Genomic DNA, 18077 nt, shown 5'->3' with positions numbered 1-18077 from the left:
TCATTTCTTCAGTGTTGTCACATGAAAAGATAGAAGAAAATATTTACAAAAATGTGAGGGGTGTACTCACTTTTGCTGTAAACAGTACAAAACATTGGAAAGTGGTCCCAGCTTCCCAACAGGCTGATCAACAAATGTTTTCCATCATTCTTGTTCGACAGAAGTCAATTGTTAGATCGATTTCTCAGTTCAGCGGGAACAGCCATAGATAAATCAAAATGAGTCCAAATTCATCCAGTTGCTGAATTTCGATCCATCTATGACCAGCTTAAGTACAATGTGATGTCAGGATGGCAATTGTGTGCGGGGTCGTATCCGCAGGGTGGCTTGCCAAACATGTGAACACAATCGTGCAACATATTTACACATTGCTTGTAATAAATATGCAATAATGAGTGCTGACCATTGCAGGAAGTCATTATGGCATGTAGAGACATTCACCCGTACACATTTAGGTTTGGGCTACCCAGCACCACCAGTCACCTCCAGGGAAAATCAGACAAGTACTTTTAATAACCGATCACTCCCCTGATATCAGTTGGCCGGGGGATGGGGAGGGGGTGTCTTCTGTTGCCACAGACATTAGAAGTTGCCCAATCCAGGCCCAGTTGAGCAATGGTCAAACAACTTAAAGGACAACTTCACTTTAAGTAAAACCCCTGAGAATGCAAATACTTTCCTCTTTCCCTTGTCCCAACTTCTTCATTGTGCAACTTGCCATGGCCTTTGCAATAAAAATATCTGGGACCTTTTCCTCGTGCAAGTGAATGTGAAAGCAATGCTCAGTTCAACGGATGATCCACATACTGAGGGCCTGCCATGGCTATGGACCAGACATAGGAGTGAGGGGGGGGCACAGCAGGGGTGGATCTGGCGGGGGGGGGGGGGCAACAGGGCAATTGCCCCCTCCGAGAATGCGTGTGGCTCCGCAAGTAATGGGGCAGGCAGCTCCGTGGGTGACAGCCTGCGGGCAGTTCCGCGGGTGTCGTTTGGGGCGGGTGGCTCTGCGGGTGACAGCCAGTGGGTGGTTCCATGGGTGTCGTTCCGGGCGGGCGGCTCCGCAGGTTATAGCTCGCGGGCGGTTCCGCGGGTGTCGTTCTGGGCGGGCGGCTCAGCGGGTGACAGTGCGGGCGGGTGAGGGGGGCAGCTGGGCGGCTCAGTGTTTGAGCAGGGGAGCAGGGAGATGACATCATCTCTCACTGCCCTGCATCTCTGCAGGTCTGCCCTCACTATGCGGGAAGCAGTGGGCAGCAGAGAGATTACATTATCTTTCTGCTGCCTAATTTCAATCTGGGAACAATCCGCAACGTGTGGCAGGCGACATGGCAAGTGACAATCCGCAATGTGTGGCAGGCTACGTGGCAAGTGACAATCCGCAACGTGTGGCAGGCGACATGGCAAGTGACAATCCGCAATGTATGGCAGGCTACGTGGCAAGTGACAATCCACAACGTGTGGCAGGCTACATGGCAAGTGACAATCCGCAATGTGTGGCAGGCTACGTGGCAAGTGACAACCAACAACGTGTGGCAGGCTACGTGGCAAGTGACAATCCGCAACGTGTGGCAGGCTACGTGGCAAGTGACAATCCGCAACGTGTGGCAGGCTACATGGCAAGTGACAATCCACAATGTGTGGCAGGCTACGTGGCAAGTGACAACCAACAACGTGTGGCAGGCTACGTGGCAAGTGACAATCCACAACGTGTGGCAGGCTATGTGGCAAGTGACAATGTGTGGCAGGTGACACCATAACAAGCATGGTGCCGTGATGATTGAAGCACCAATATCAGCCATTTCTCCGATAAATTGCCCCCCAAAAAAAATATTTTCCAGCAGTGCCCCTCCCGAGACTAGACTCTGGGTCCGCCCCTGGGCCACAGTGTGCCTATACACCAGGAAAGGGATATGGCCAGAACTTTTTGGAGGTAGAGCCGGGCCCTACAGTACAGACACAATAAAAAAGGGAGAGGGGGTTATGTAAACCTTAAAAGGTCCTTTAAGTCTCTAAAGATAACCTAAATTTGTCTGACCATCCCCAGGTAAATGTTGACACTCACAGGTAGGGCAAGAAAGACGTTGAAATACTCCAAGAAAAGATCTTCATAGACAAGAGTTTCTTCTAGATCTCCCGAAAGGATCTCTGAAGCTGGTAAAAAACAGAGAGTGAAGCATGTCAGGTCAGTGAATACATATACACATTGGATAAATCTGGCCATACATCAGCTGGATTTTTCTTAGATCTGATCAATGCTGATGAGCAACAATGATGGAGTGGGTGTAATGTAGTGCAGGGACCTCGCTAACTAGATATAAATTATACAGTTTGCTTAGATTGGCCTTTACACCACAGAGTGGCAAGACAATTCAAAGGAGCAGGATGGAAATCTAGCCTTGTGTGGTCACTGGACATCCACCAGGTCTTCGATTCTGTAGAATGTGAATATTTATAGGTAGTACTGAACAGAATGGAGTTATTAATAGTCTACACCAGCTTTTCTCAATTTTTTTCACCTAGAGGAACCCTTGAAATTATTTTCAGGTCACAGAGAACCCTGCCAAGAACCAATTCATTGCTGGTTAGTAGAAAAAAATGACCCTTACATTGGTGGTCAGAATGCCACCCTTGTTGTTGTTCAGTCGTTTAGTCATGTCTTACTCTTTGTGACCTCATGGACCATAGTGCGCCAAGCTTTTCTGTCCCCCACTGCCTCCCCGAGCTTGCTTAACTTTATGTTCATTGTTTTCGATGATGCTATCTATCCATCTTGTTTTCTGTCATCCTCTTACAGGCTAAACAGACTAAAAAGTTAATTGTGTTCATGACGCTGGCTCTGCCAAGTGGCATTGACCATAAAATTGGAGGTAAATTAGCTACAACTCAGAAATCCCTAGCAACATCTGGGGGAACCCTAAGCCCTTGTACATACGGTCGGAGATTCCGACAACCAAATCCGTCGGATTTTGTCCGACGGATTTTGTCCAAAACTGTTGCATACACATGGTCGGACAAAGTTGTCGGAAAATCCGACGTGATGATGTTATTTCGTTACGACGGGACTACGTTCACGCTAGTAGCCAATAGCTTTGGTGTAGGAATTTGATCTGAGCATGCGTGGCACTTTGTCCGATCGGAATTCTCTACACATGATCGGAGTATGTCCGATCGGAGCATTTTGTCAGAAAATTTTACCAACAAGTTGGAAAACTTGGTCCGTCGGATACTCTGATGGAAACAGTCCGATGTAGACCACACACAGTCGGAATATCCAACAAAACGGTCTGATTGGACACATTCCGTCGGAATCTCCGACCGTGTGTACAAGGGCTAAGGCACCACAGAACCCAGGTTAAGAATGTCTGCTCTACACCGACCAAGCGGTAAGGGTGCTTATAAACATCATCAACTCTTCTCCAGCTTCAATGGTGTACAAGGCAAACAACTAGTTCCTAGTTTGGCTACTATATAGTGCAGTGATGACAAACCTTGGCACCCCAGATGTTTTGGAACTACATTTCCCATGATGCTCGACTACACTGCAGAGTGCATGAGCATCATGGGAAATGTAGTTCCAAAACATCTGGGGTGCCAAGGTTCACCATTACTGATATAGTGGGTTGTGTTGGAGAGTGAGTCAGTCTGGTGGGAAGTTTAGTAAAGAGAAGAGATAGTGGCGTTGCTGGTTCCTGCGGGTCTTGGTGGGGCCCTCTTTAGAGATAAAGTGATATTGCAATCAGTTGGCATTTCCCCTGTTGGGGAAATGCTTAGGAATCCTGATGCCTGAGAAGGACTTAAAAGGGGATAAAACTAAAGATATCCGCCCAGAGGGAAAGTACTGGCAAATGCCATATGCAAAAAGAAGTAACCCTTGACGTTTCCCAGTAAACCAACTTTGCTATCTACTAGTTACTTGAAAACCAGCTGGACTTATCTCTGATATAAGGCTGGCCTATCCCAAAACCCTGACTTGGCTCAGCCAAGTAGGAACCTGGGGAGAAGTGTTGCGTCAAGTTCGTGTTCATGTTTTGGTGGACTGACTACTTTTATGCTCCCTCAGGGAGCAAGGACTATTTTCTATTTTCTTGGCCATGCCTACAAGATTGCCTCATATCAGCAAATTATTTGCATTGGCAGGAGAACCGTTTGTAAATCGAATAAGAATCCTCATCGCTCAAAGGGCTCACCCAGGATAGACTAGAGTAAAGGACTTGTCAAACTCAATTTCATCACAGGCTGCATTAACATTATGGTTGCCCTCAAAGGGATAGTTGTGTCCATAAGACTAGCTGTCCAGAGCACCTCCCCCGCCCTTACATCAGATGTCAAGAGCCCCCACCATCAACTGCAGAAGGGTGTGAGGACCACATGAAATGGCCTGTAGGGCTGGATGGGAAGAGGCAGTCACTTACTGAATTGTTGAGAATTGACAAATGTAGTAATTTCTCTGGTCTTAGCCCTTGTACACACGGTCGGAGATTCCGACGGAATGTGTCCTATCGGACCGTTTTGTCGGATAATCCGACTGTGTGTGGTAGGCATCGGACTGTTTCCGTCGGAATATCCGTCGGACCCAATTTTCCAACTTGTTGGAAATATTTTCCGACAAACTGGTCCGATCGGACATACTCCGATCATGTGTAGAGAATTCCAATCGGACAAAGTGCCACGCATGCTCAGATCAAATTCCTACATCAAAGCTATTGGCTACTAGCCTGAATGTAGTCCCATCGTAACGAAATAACGTCATCACGTTCTGAACGATCGGATTTTCTGACAACTTGGTCCAACCGTGTGTATGCAACAGTTTCGGACAAAATCCGACGGACAAAATCCAACGGATTTGGTTGGCAGAATGTCCGACCGTGTGTACAAGGGCTAAAAGTTATCCTGGGAAACTCTATTATCTTTCCCAATGGACCAACGCAGCCCAAAATCTCCCTATCAGGCACCCTGTTCAGTAGGCTAACAAAAATCACAAATTTAGGGATCATAATCCAAACCCACCTTAAAAAAATGTTTTTACACTGAACCTGACCCTGCTGGTTAAAAATGATGTCAGTCAGACTATAAAATGTGGAAGTTCATCCTATAATTACCCTTTGAATATTAAACAGTCATATAACACATGTATCAATATAAAACGCATAGCGCCGTGCTTGACTTCTGTATACAGTTGTCCAGCAATCAGAAGCGCCAGCCATTTACCAGTGACACCATGCAACTCATGGTGTCGCTCTGCTATCTCTGTCTTGTAATTGCAAAGCCTGGCTTGGATATGCTTCCTCTGTGCCCTAATACTGCCAAAGACACAAGCGAGGCTGAGCGACATCATGAGCTGCCTGGTGTCACTGCCAAATGGACATTATTTTCCTATGCTGATTTCTGGACTATTATGCCCCATACACACGGTCGGACATTGATCAGACATTCCGACAACAAAATCCATGGATTTTTTCCGATGGATGTTGGCTCAAACCTGTCTTGCATACACACGGTCACACAAAGTTGGTCGGAAATTGCGAACGTCAAGAACGCGGTGACGTACGACGAGCCGGGAAAAATTAAGTTCAATAGCTGGTGCAGCTCTTCTGCTTGATTCCGCGCATGCGTGGCACTTTGTGCATCAGAATTGTGTACACAAGATGGGAATTTACAGATTTTGTTGTCGGAAAATTTGAGAACCAGACCTCAAATTTTGTGTGTCGGAAATTGCGATGGAAAATGTCCGATGGAGCCTACACATGGTCTGAATTTCTGACAAAAAGCTCCCATCGAACATTGGAAAATCCAACCGTGTGTACGAGGCATAAGTGCGTAGACAGAATTCAAACATAGTGCTATGCATTTGTCATAGTACATAATTATATGGCTGTTTATTGTTCATATAGTAATTCCATGTTGAACTTCCACTTTAAAGGGGTTGTAAAGGTAAATGTTTTTTCACCTTAATGCATTCTATGCATTAAGGTAAAAAAACATCTGACAGTCCCGGCGCCCCCAGCCCCCCCCCGTTTTACTTACCTCACCCCTCGAAAGTCCCGCGCTCGCCTCCGATGTCCTTTCCACCGTTCAGCCTGGCCGCTGATTGGCTGGAGTGGATGGATGGAAAGCAGCGCAGCCATTGGCTAGCGCTGCTGTCAATCACATGCACTGACGCGGAGCGCCGGGGGGCGGGGCCGTGTGATACAGCGAGCGGCTATAGCCGCCGGCTGTATCACGGGAGCGCACCCGCAGATGCTTCTCACCATGCGAGGGAGCTCGCATGAACGTGAGAAGCACCTGCAGGAGAAAGCCGAGACAGCCGCCGAGGGACCCCAGAAGAGCAGGTTCGGGGCCACTCTGTGCAAAACGAGCTGCACAGTGGAGGTAAGTATAACATGTTTGTTATTTAAAAAAAAAATTCACTTTACAATCCCTTTAAATCTGATAAACCTAATAAAAATAATCTACCACCCCATTAGGGAGAGGAGACTGAGACAATGCTTCCTCCTGCCTGCAGCAGATTGATGGCATCATCTCAACCTAGGCAAAGTCACCGACGGCTTTTTTAACGATAAAAGGTGGAGCTTTTCTGAAAACGATCCTGTTGCTCCATATTTCGAGAGGTCAGAGGACTTGAACAGGTCATTTTTCTGTGTTTGGGTCTTTGAGTACTAAGAAATCTTGGAGCTCGGTCTGAATGGAGGTGTAAAAAAAAAAAAAAAAAATTCTGTTTATTTGTGAATAGATCTTTGTGCACCCATTTCCGGCTCAGCAGAGCAGACAATAAATCCCAAGTCATTGTTATTACTGCGAGTTACACGGAAACAATAAATCCCAAATCATCATTATTACTGCATGTGACATGGAGATATTTTCCTGTTTGCCCTGCTGGGGAAAGCATAGCTATCAATAACCGACAATGAATAGGTCAGACAAGTGCGGGCAGGCCACCGCGCCGGAGATAATACAGATTATCAGATAGCGCGCCCTCCTAGGGAATGTTCTCCGGACGCACAGCGCACCTTAGAAACATTACAAAGAAAAATGGGAATTTAAATAAACCAATAACATAGAAATATGTATAACAAAAAAGTATTTTGGTTAATCTCATTACATGATTACATGCGAATGGTGGGAGCCGCCAGACACCCATTGCCTTAAATTAGCCGACTCCTGCAGCCAACATCCTCCTTATAAACTGATGCCGAGGTTGTTAGGAGGCCGGCGGCTGGAACATTATAATGGTGCACAATGAAAACCTGTGGCTTTGTGTAAGTAAAAGGCAGGCTTGTATAACATGTTCTGGGCAATATTTAGGCATTTTTCCAAGGTACCCCTGAGGAAATCTGAAGGTACCCCAGGGTGCCTGGGTGCCATGGTTGAGATAGGCTGCTCCAGACTGCATCTAGATTTATTCCTCTAGACTCCATCTAAACTTATCCCTCTAGACCAGGCTTTCTCAACCTTTTCACCCTAGAGGAACCCCAAAAATAATTTTCATGTCTCGAGGAACCCTTACTAAAACCAAATCATCGGGGCTCAATAAGAACAATGCTCCTTATATTAGTGGTCATAGGAAGAATGTCCCCCCTAATGTGGTGTTTAGAATACCACCATTAAAGACAGCTAAAAAGATATTTGGTGTCATGCTGCTGGCTTTGCTAAGTGGTGCTGAAACTTGAATTCAGTAGGCGCCATCAAATAGGTGCTTCCTCAGCTACAGCTCAAGGAACCCCTAGCAACCTCTGAAGGAACCCCAGGGCTCCATGGAACCCTGGTTGAGAATGGCTGCTCTAGACTTATCCCTTTTGACTCCCTCTAGACTCCATCCAGATGTATCTCTCTAGATCCTGTGGACTTTATCTAGACCTATCCCTCTGGACTTTATTTAGACTTATCCCTTTAGACACCATCTAGACTTTTCCCTCTGGACTGCATCAAAACTTGTCCCTCTAGACCAGGGTTATGCAATTAGCGGACCTCCAGCTGTTGCAAAACTACAAGTGCCATCATGCCTCTGCCTCTGGGTGTCATACTTGTGGCTGTCAGAGTCTTGCAATGCCTCATGGGAATTGTAGTTCTGCAACAGCTGGAGGTCCACTAATTGCATATCCCTGCTCTAGACTCTATCTGGTTGTATCCCTCTATATTCAATCTGGATGTAATCCTCTAGACTCGATCTAGACCTATCCCTCTAGACTCCATCTAGACTGGGGATTGGGAACCCATCAATCCTGATCTACCTGTCGATCACGGGGAGGTGACAGGTAGATGGCATCCCTGGGTTGCCGACCCCAGAACCTGGAGAGGAGGAGCAGCAGAGGCAGCATTTAGTGGAACCGATTGGCTGTATTTTCCTTTTGCTACAGCTGAATGCCTGCTTCTCCTCCTCTCCCTCCATCATTCAAATATAAAAACTACTGACACCAACCTCTGCCCTACTGACATTGTCCGCAACTCTATTGACACCGTCTACTGCTGTACTGACTGACACCATCCACTGCCCTATTTACACTGTTCTCTGCTGTACTGACACCATCCACTGCCCTACTGACACCAACCTCTGACCTACTGACACAGTCTACTGCCCTACTGACACAGTCTACTGTCCTACTGTCACCATCCACTGCCCTACTGACACCATCTACTGCCCTACTGACTCCGTCTACTGCCCTACTGACACCAACCTCTGACCTACTGACACTGTTCACTGTTCTACTGACACAGTCTACTGCCCTACTGACACCATCCACTGTGCTACTGACTGACAACATCCACTGCCCTACTGGCACCATCCACTGCTCTACTGATTGACACAATCCACTGCCCTACTGACACCGTCTAATGTTTTACTGACACTGTCTGCTGCTCTACTGACCCCATCCACTCCTCTACTGACACAATCCACTGCTCTACTGACACCATATACTGTCCTGCTGACATCATCCACTGTCCTATGGCCCCGTCCCGTCCTACTGACACCATTCTCTGTCCTACTGACACCGTCCACTGCTCTACTCACACCATCCATTGCCCTACTGTCTGACACTGTCCACTGTTAATGTAATGTAAGTTTATATTTTTTACAATGACGTTTGTTTTATTATATTTTTCTATATTTTCATTACTGTTTAGTTAGGCCTTGCTAGTTAATTAGGTTGCCTACTTCTGATCAGACTTATCCCTCAAGACTCCATATAGACTTCCCTCTAGACACCATCTAGATGTAGTCCTCTAAACTCCATCTAGACCAGAGGTCTCAAACTGGTGGCCCTCCAGCTGTTGCGAAACTACAAGTCCCATCATGCCTCCGCCTATTGCAATATCTCATGGGACTTGTAGTTTTGCAACAGCTGGCGGGCCGCCAGTTTGAGACCCTTGATCTAGACTCATCCCTCTAGACTCCATCTAAACTTATCCCTCTAGATTTATCCCTTTTGACTCCCTCTAGACTCCATCTAGATGTATCTCTCTAGATCCATCTAGACTTTACCCTCCAGGCTTTATCTAAGCTTATCCCTTTAGACACCATCTAGACTTCTCCCTCTAGACTGTATCTAAACTTGCCCCTCTAGACTCTATCTGGATGTATGTCTCTATATTCAATCTGGATGTAGTCCTCTAGACTCCATCTAAACGTATCCTTCTAGACTCCATCTAGACTGGGGGTTAGGAACTCATTGATCCTGATCTACCTGTCGATTAGGGGCAGGTGACAGGTAGACCACATCCCTGGATGCCGACCCCAGAATCTGAAGAGGAGGGGCGGCGGAGGCAGCATTTAGTGGAACTGATTGGCTGTATTTTCCTTTTGCAGCAGCTGAATGCCTGCTTTTCCTTCTCTCTCTCCATCATTCAAATAAAAAAAATACTGACACCAACCTCTGCCCTACTGAAACCAACCTCTGCCCTACTGAAACCAACCTCTGCTCTACTGACACCAACCTCTGCTCTACTGACACCATCCACTGTGCTACTGACTGACACCAACCACTTCTCTACTGACACCGTCCACTGTCCTATTGACACTGTCCTCTGCCGTACTGACACCATTCACTGCCCTACTGACACCATCCACTGCCCTACTGACACTGTCCACTGCCCTACTGACACCGTCCACTGCCCTACCGACACTGCCCACTGTTCTACTGACAGTCTACTGCCCTACTGACACTATCCACGGTGCTACTGACTGACACCGTCCACTGCCCTACTGACACCATCCACTGCCCTACCGACACCGTCCACTGCCCCACTGACACCATCCACTGTGCTACTGACTGATACCGTCCACTGCCCTACTGACACCATCCACTGCCCTACTGGCACCATCCACTGCTCTACTGATTGACACCATCCACTGCTCTACTGACACCGTCCTCTGACCTACTGACACTGTCCACTGTTCTACTGACACAGTTTACTGCTTTACTGACACCATCCACTGTGCTACTGACTGACAACATCCACTGCCCTACTGACACCATCCACCTCTCCACTGACACTGTCCACTGCCCTACTGGCACCATCCACTGCTCTACTGATTGACACAATCCACTGCCCTACTGACACGTCTAATGTTTTACTGACACCGTCCGCTGCTCTACTGGCACCGTCCGCTGCTCTACTGACACCGTCTACTGCTCTACTGACACAATCCACTGCTCTACTGACAACATCTACTGTCCTGCTGACATCATCCACTGTCCTGTGGCCCCGTCCCATCCTACTGACACCATTCTCTGTCCTACTGACACCGTCCACTGCTCTACTCACACCATCCCTCTACTCACACCATCCATTGCCCTACCTTCTGACACTGTCTACTGTTAATGTAATGTAAGTTTATATTTTTACAATGACATTTGTTTTATTATATTTTTCTATATTTTCACGAGTTAGGCCTTGCTAGTTAATTAGGTTGCCTACCTCTGATCAGACTTATCCCTCAAGACTCCATCTAGACTTCCCTCTAGACACCATCTAGATGTAGTCCTCTAAACTCCATCTAGACCAGAGGTCTCAAACTGGTGGCCCTCCAGCTGTTGCGAAACTACAAGTCCCATCATGCCTTTGCCTATGGGAGTCATGCTTGTAACTGCCAGCCTTGCAATATCTCATGGGACTTGTAGTTTTGCAACAGCTGGCGGGCCGCCAGTTTGAGACCTCTGGTCTAGATGGAGTTTAGAGGACTACATCTAGATGGTGTCCCTTTAGATTCCATCTAGACTTATCCCTCTAGACTCTATCTAGACTGGGGGTTGGAAAGTCATCAATCCTGATCTACCTGTCGATTAGGGGCAGGTGACAGGTAGATTGCATGCCTGGATGCTGACCCCAGAATCTGGAGAGGAGGGGCGGCGGAGGCAGCATTTAGTGGAACTGATTGGATGTATTTTCCTTTTGCAGCAGCTGAATGCCTGCTTCTCCTTCTCTCTCTCCATCATTCAAATAAAAAAACTACTGACACCAACCTCTGCCCTACTGAAACCAACCTCTGCCCTACAAACCTCTGCCCTACTGACACCAACCTCTGCAATATTGACACCATCCACTGCGCTACTGGCTGACACCATCCACTTCTCTACTGACACCGTCCACTGTCCTATTGACACTGTCCTCTGCCGTACTGACACCATTCACTGCCCTACTGACACTGTCCACTGCCCTACTGACACCAACCTCTGACCTACTGACACTGTCCACTGTTCTACTGACACTGTCCACTGTTCTACTGACAGTCTACTGCCCTACTGACACCATCCATGGTGCTACTGACTGACACCGTCCACTGTGCTACTGACTGACACTGTCCACTGCCCTACTGACTCTGTCCACTGCCCTACTGGCATCATCCACTACTCTACTGATTGACACCATCCACTGCTCTACTGACACCGTCCTCTGCTCTACTGACACCGTCCTCTGCTCAACTGACATTGTCTTCTGCTCTACTGACACCGTCTACTGTCCTACTGACATCATCCACTGTCCTATGGCCCTTTCTTCTGTCCTACTGACACCGTTCTCTGTCCTACTGACACCGTCCACTGCTCTACTGATACCATCCACTGCCCTACTGACACCATCCATTGCCCTACCGACTGACACTGTCCACTGTTAAGCTAATGTAAGTTTATAATTTTACAATGACGTTTGTTTTATTATATTTTTCTATGTTTTCATTACTGTTTAGTTAGGCCTTGCTAGTTAATTAGGTTGCCTACCCCTGATCAGACTTATCCCTCAAGACTCCACCTAGATGTATAATTCTAGACGCCATATAGCCTTATCCCTCTAGACTCCATCTAAACATATCCCTCTATACTCCCTCTAGACTTATCCCTTTAGACTACCTCTAGAATTATCCTTCTAAACTCCAACTAAACTTACCCCTCTAGAGCAGGCATCACAAAATGGCAGATGTCTGGATCCAAACAGAGTCAATGTTTAATCTGGACTGCAGTTGAGGAGCTGATCTGCCCACAGCCATCACCGCCCCTGCTGTAAATCACCCAGAGTGAGGCATCCTTGAAGAAACCTGAAGGTACCCCAGGGTGCCTGGGCACCCTGATTGAAAAAGGCTGCTCTAGACCGCTTTTAGACATATCCCTCTTTACTTAATCTAGACTTATTCCTCTAGACTCCATTTAGACTAATCTCTCTAGACTCCATCTAAACTTGTCCCTATAGACAGCATCTAGACTTATTCCTCTAGACTCCATCTAGATGTATCTCTGTAGACTCCATCTAGATGTATTTCTCTAGACTCCATCTAGACTTATCCCTCTAGACTCCATCTAGATGTATCTCTGTAGACTCCATCTAGACTTATCCCTCTAGACTCCATCTAGATGTATCTCTGTAGACTCCATCTAGATGTATTCCTCTAGACTCCATCTAGACTTATCCCTCTAGACTCCATCTAGACTTATCCCTCTAGACTCCATCTAGACTTATCTCTCTAGACTCCATCTAGACTTATCTCTCTAGACTCCATCTAGACTTATCCCTCTAGATGTATGTCTCTAGACTCCATCTATACGTATCCTTCTAGATCAGGTATCACTAAAGGGTGGACTGCAGTCCGGATCCAGACTGAGTCAATTTAAGAGCCATTTAGGAGCCAATCTGCCCACACTCATCACTGTTGCCACTGTCATTCTCCCAGTTCCTACAGCGGGAGGCAGGACACCTCTGGACAAAGGGTATGGGCTGCTAGAGTTGAGGCTTGTTCACCTTTGACTACATTTCTAACGCTTAACAAAAGCTCCTACAGCGTTTGTATGGCGTTAGTATGGGCGTCAGACTAGCATCAATGAGCATTCACTTGCATCCTCAAATGGAAGGTGGAGGAGCGCAAGGTCTCCAACATCCACCAGCCACGTGATGTTGTCATGGAGGAGGGGAAGAGGACTCCAGTGGCAACCTGTGAAGCTCTGGTGACCTCCATGCCCAAGAGGGTTAAGGCAGTGCTGGAAAATAATGGCGGCCACACAAAATATTGACACTTTGAGCCCAATTTGGACATTTTCACTTAGGGGTGTACTCACTTTTGTTTCCAGCGATTTAGACATTAGATAGATATAATAAAATAATAAAATATTTACAAAAATGTGAGGGGCGTACCGTGTACTCACGTTTGTGAGATACTGTATATAAAACCAGTGTATATTGGGTGTTCCATATATAATATGTAGGTAATAATGAATATGGTATGGAACCTGTGTGTATTTGGTGTACAATTTATAATTGGTGACTAATATTGAGTATGTGATATATAGGTGATAATGCATGTAGCATGAAATCTGGATATATTCAGTGTAAAAATACAATATAAATTTGCAGCAGTTCTGGTCCTCTTGGACCCCCATCTCCCCCCCACCCTCAGTGTATACCTGGAGTCTGAGCAGTGACTTACCTGTCATAGTGGTTCCCCAGGGTGGCAAGGTTGGAGAGAAGTGTGCATGAGGCAGCCCAGGCATCTCAGTGTTAGCGGCAGGTTCAGAGGATCATGCTTGGAGTGTGTGTACTGCAAATACTGGATACTGATAGGCACTGCTAGGTGGGGCAGAACAGTATTCAGTCCTAATGTCAGCCCTGCCTTGTGTATACACTACAGCTCATAACACTTCTCTACACTAATACAGACCTGAAAATTGGCCAGAGAGAAGTTCAGCAATATAATCGCTCTGTCCTGGCATGTGTACAGAGATGCCTCAACTGGTGGAATTGATGTGTGACACTGACAGCAAATAAGATGATGTCTGATACTGGATGGGGTAATGTGTGATATATGATGGGATGAAGTATGATATAGAATGAGAATCATGTGTGATACAGGAGAGAATGATCCTTGATACATACAGGAGAGATGATGTGTGATACAGGAGGAGACAATGTGTGATGCAGGGGGAGATGATGTGTGATACAGGAGGAGACGATGATACAGGAGGAGACGATGATACAGGAGGAGACGATGTGTGATACAGGGGGAGATGATGAGGAGATGATGTGTGATACAGGGGGAGACGATGTGTGATACAGCAGGAGACGATGATACAGGAGGAGACGATGTGTGATACAGGAGGAGACAATGTGTGATACAGGAGGAGACGATGTGTGATACAGGGGGAGATGATGATACAGGAGGAGACGATGTGTGATACAGGGGGAGACGATGTGTAATACAGGAGGAGACGATGATACAGGAGGAGACAATGTGTAATACAGGAGGAGACGATGTGTGATACAGGAGGAGACGATGTGTCATATGGGAAGAGACGATGATACAGGAGGAGACGATGTGTGATACAGGGGGAGATGATGATACAGGAGGAGACGATGTGTGATACAGGGGGAGACGATGTGTAATACAGGAGGAGACGATGATACAGGAGGAGAAGATGTGTGATACAGGAGGAGACAATGTGTGATACAGGAGGAGACGATGATACAGGACGAGACGATGTGTGATACAGGAGGAGATGATGTGTGATACAGGAGGAGACGATGATACAGGACGAGACGATGTGTGATACAGGGGGAGATGATGTGTGATACAGGAGGAGACGATGATACAGGAGGAGATGATGTGTGATACAGGGGGAGACGATGTGTGATACAGGGGGAGACGATGTGTGATACAGGGGGAGACGATGTGTGATACAGCAGGAGACGATGATACAGGAGGAGACGATGTGTGATACAGGAGGAGACGATGTGTGATACAGGAGGAGACAATGTGTGATACAGGAGGAGACGATGTGTGATACAGGAGGAGACGATGTGTGATACAGGGGGAGACGATGTGTGATATGGGAGGAGACGATGATACAGGAGGAGACGATGTGTGATACAGGGGGAGACGATATGTAATACAGGAGGAGACGATGATACAGGAGGAGACAATGTGTAATACAGGAGGAGACGATGTGTGATACAGGAGGAGACGATGTGTGATATGGGAAGAGACGATGATACAGGAGGAGACGATGTGTGATACAGGGGGAGATGATGATACAGGAGGAGACGATGTGTGATACAGGAGGAGACGATGTGTAATACAGGAGGAGACGATGATACAGGAGGAGACAATGTGTAATACAGGAGGAGACGATGTGTGATACAGGAGGAGACGATGTGTGATATGGGAAGAGACGATGATACAGGAGGAGACGATGTGTGATACAGGGGGAGATGATGATACAGGAGGAGACGATGTGTGATACAGGGGGAGACGATGTGTAATACAGGAGGAGACGATGATACAGGAGGAGACAATGTGTAATACAGGAGGAGACGATGTGTGATACAGGAGGAGACGATGTGTGATATGGGAAGAGACGATGATACAGGAGGAGACGATGTGTGATACAGGGGGAGATGATGATACAGGAGGAGACGATGTGTGATACAGGGGGAGACGATGTGTAATACAGGAGGAGACGATGATACAGGAGGAGAAGATGTGTGATACAGGAGGAGACAATGTGTGATACAGGAGGAGACGATGATACAGGACGAGACGATGTGTGATACAGGGGGAGATGATGTGTGATACAGGAGGAGACGATGATACAGGAGGAGATGATGTGTGATACAGGGGGAGACGATGTGTGATACAGGGGGAGACGATGTGTGATACAGGGGGAGACAATGTGTGATACAGCAGGAGACGATGATACAGGAGGAGACGATGTGTGATACAGGAGGAGACAATGTGTGATACAGGAGGAGACGATGATACAGGAGGAGACAATGTGTAATACAGGAGGAGACGATGTGTGATACAGGAGGAGACGATGTGTGATATGGGAAGAGACGATGATACAGGAGGAGACGATGTGTGATACAGGGGGAGATGATGATACAGGAGGAGACGATGTGTGATACAGGGGGAGACGATGTGTAATACAGGAGCAGACGATGATACAGGAGGAGACAATGTGTAATACAGGAGGAGACGATGTGTGATACAGGAGGAGACGATGTGTGATATGGGAAGAGACGATGATACCGGAGGAGACGATGTGTGATACAGGGGGCGATGATGATACAGGAGGAGACGATGTGTGATACAGGGGGAGACGATGTGTAATACAGGAGGAGACGATGATACAGGAGGAGACAATGTGTAATACAGGAGGAGACGATGTGTAATACAGGAGGAGACGATGTGTGATACAGGAGGAGACGATGTGTGATACAGGAGGAGACGATGTGTGATATGGGAAGAGACGATGATACAGGAGGAGACGATGTGTGATACAGGGGGAGACGATGTATGATATGGGAGGAGACGATGATAGAGGAGGAAACGATGTGTGATACAGGAGGAGACGATGATACAGGAGGAGACGATGTGTGATATCGGAGGAGACGATGTGTGATACAGGGGGAGACGATGTGTGATATCGGAGGAGACGATGATACAGGAGGAGACTATGTGTGATACAGGGGGAGACGATGTGTGATACAGGGGGAGACAATGTGTGATACAGGGGGAGACAATGTGTGATACAGGAGGAGACAATGTGTGATACAGGAGGAGATGATGTGTGATACAGGAGGAGATGATGTGTGATACAGGAGGAGATGATGTGTGATACAGGAGGAGACAATGATACAGGAGGAGATGATGTGTGATACAGGGGCAGACGATGTGTGATACAGGGGGAGATGATGTATGATACAGGGGGAGACGATGTGTGATACAGGAGGAGATGATGTGTGATACAGGAGGAGATGATGTGTGATACAGGAGGAGACAATGATACAGGAGGAGACGATGTGTGATACAGGGGGAGACGATGTGTGATACAGGGGGAGACGATGTGTGATACAGGAGGAGACGATGTGTGATACAGGAGGAGATGATGATACAGGAGGAGACGATGTGTGATACAGGAGGAGACGATGTGTGATACAGGGGGAGACAATGTGTGATACAGGGGGAGACAATGTGTGATACAGGGGGAGACAATGTGTGATACAGGAGGAGATGATGATACAGGAGGAGACGATGTGTGATACAGGGGGAGATGATGTGTGATACAGGGGGAGATTATGTGTGATACAGGGGGAGATGATGTGTGATACAGGGGGAGATGACATGTGATACACTAGGAGATGATGTGTGATACAGGGGGAGACGATGTGTGATACAGGAGGAGACAATGATACAGGAGGAGACAATGTGTGATACAGGGGGAGACGATGTGTGATACAGGGGGAGACGATGTGTGATACAGGAGGAGATGATGTGTGATACAGGAGGAGACAATGATACAGGAGGAGATGATGTGTGATACAGGGGCAGACGATGTGTGATACAGGGGGAGATGATGTATGATACAGGGGGAGACGATGTGTGATACAGGAGGAGACGATGTGTGATACAGGGGGAGACGATGTGTGATACAGGAGGAGACGATGTGTGATACAGGAGGAGATGATGATACAGGAGGAGACGATGTGTGATACAGGGGGAGACGATGTGTGATACAGGGGGAGACGATGTGTGATACAGGAGGAGACGATGTGTGATACAGGAGGAGATGATGATACAGGGGGAGACGATGTGTGATATGGGA

The 18077-nt window shown here is 47.2% G+C and overlaps 1 protein-coding gene across 1 annotated transcript in view; it reads right to left on the bottom strand.

Moving 5' to 3' along the window:
* The window catches only part of LOC143986997 (uncharacterized), a 130030-nt gene extending 115780 nt beyond the window's left edge, over positions 1–14250 (bottom strand). Inside the window, exons 1-2 of the mRNA XM_077485434.1 lie at positions 13904–14250; positions 2060–2148 (exon numbers count right to left, since the gene is read on the bottom strand). Of these exons, the coding sequence (XP_077341560.1) occupies positions 2060–2148; positions 13904–13967 (153 nt within the window). The 5' untranslated portion in view covers positions 13968–14250. The remainder of the gene's footprint in view (positions 1–2059; positions 2149–13903) is intronic.
* Between the last annotated feature and the right edge of the window lie 3827 nt (positions 14251–18077).

Source organism: Lithobates pipiens, unplaced genomic scaffold (assembly GCF_037356315.1).
Source record: "Lithobates pipiens isolate NorthernLeopardFrog02 unplaced genomic scaffold, aLitPip1_a1.2 Scaffold_18, whole genome shotgun sequence".
In the NCBI taxonomy this organism is placed as follows: Eukaryota; Metazoa; Chordata; class Amphibia; order Anura; family Ranidae; genus Lithobates; species Lithobates pipiens.
This window is presented reverse-complemented; position numbering and strand designations above follow the sequence as displayed.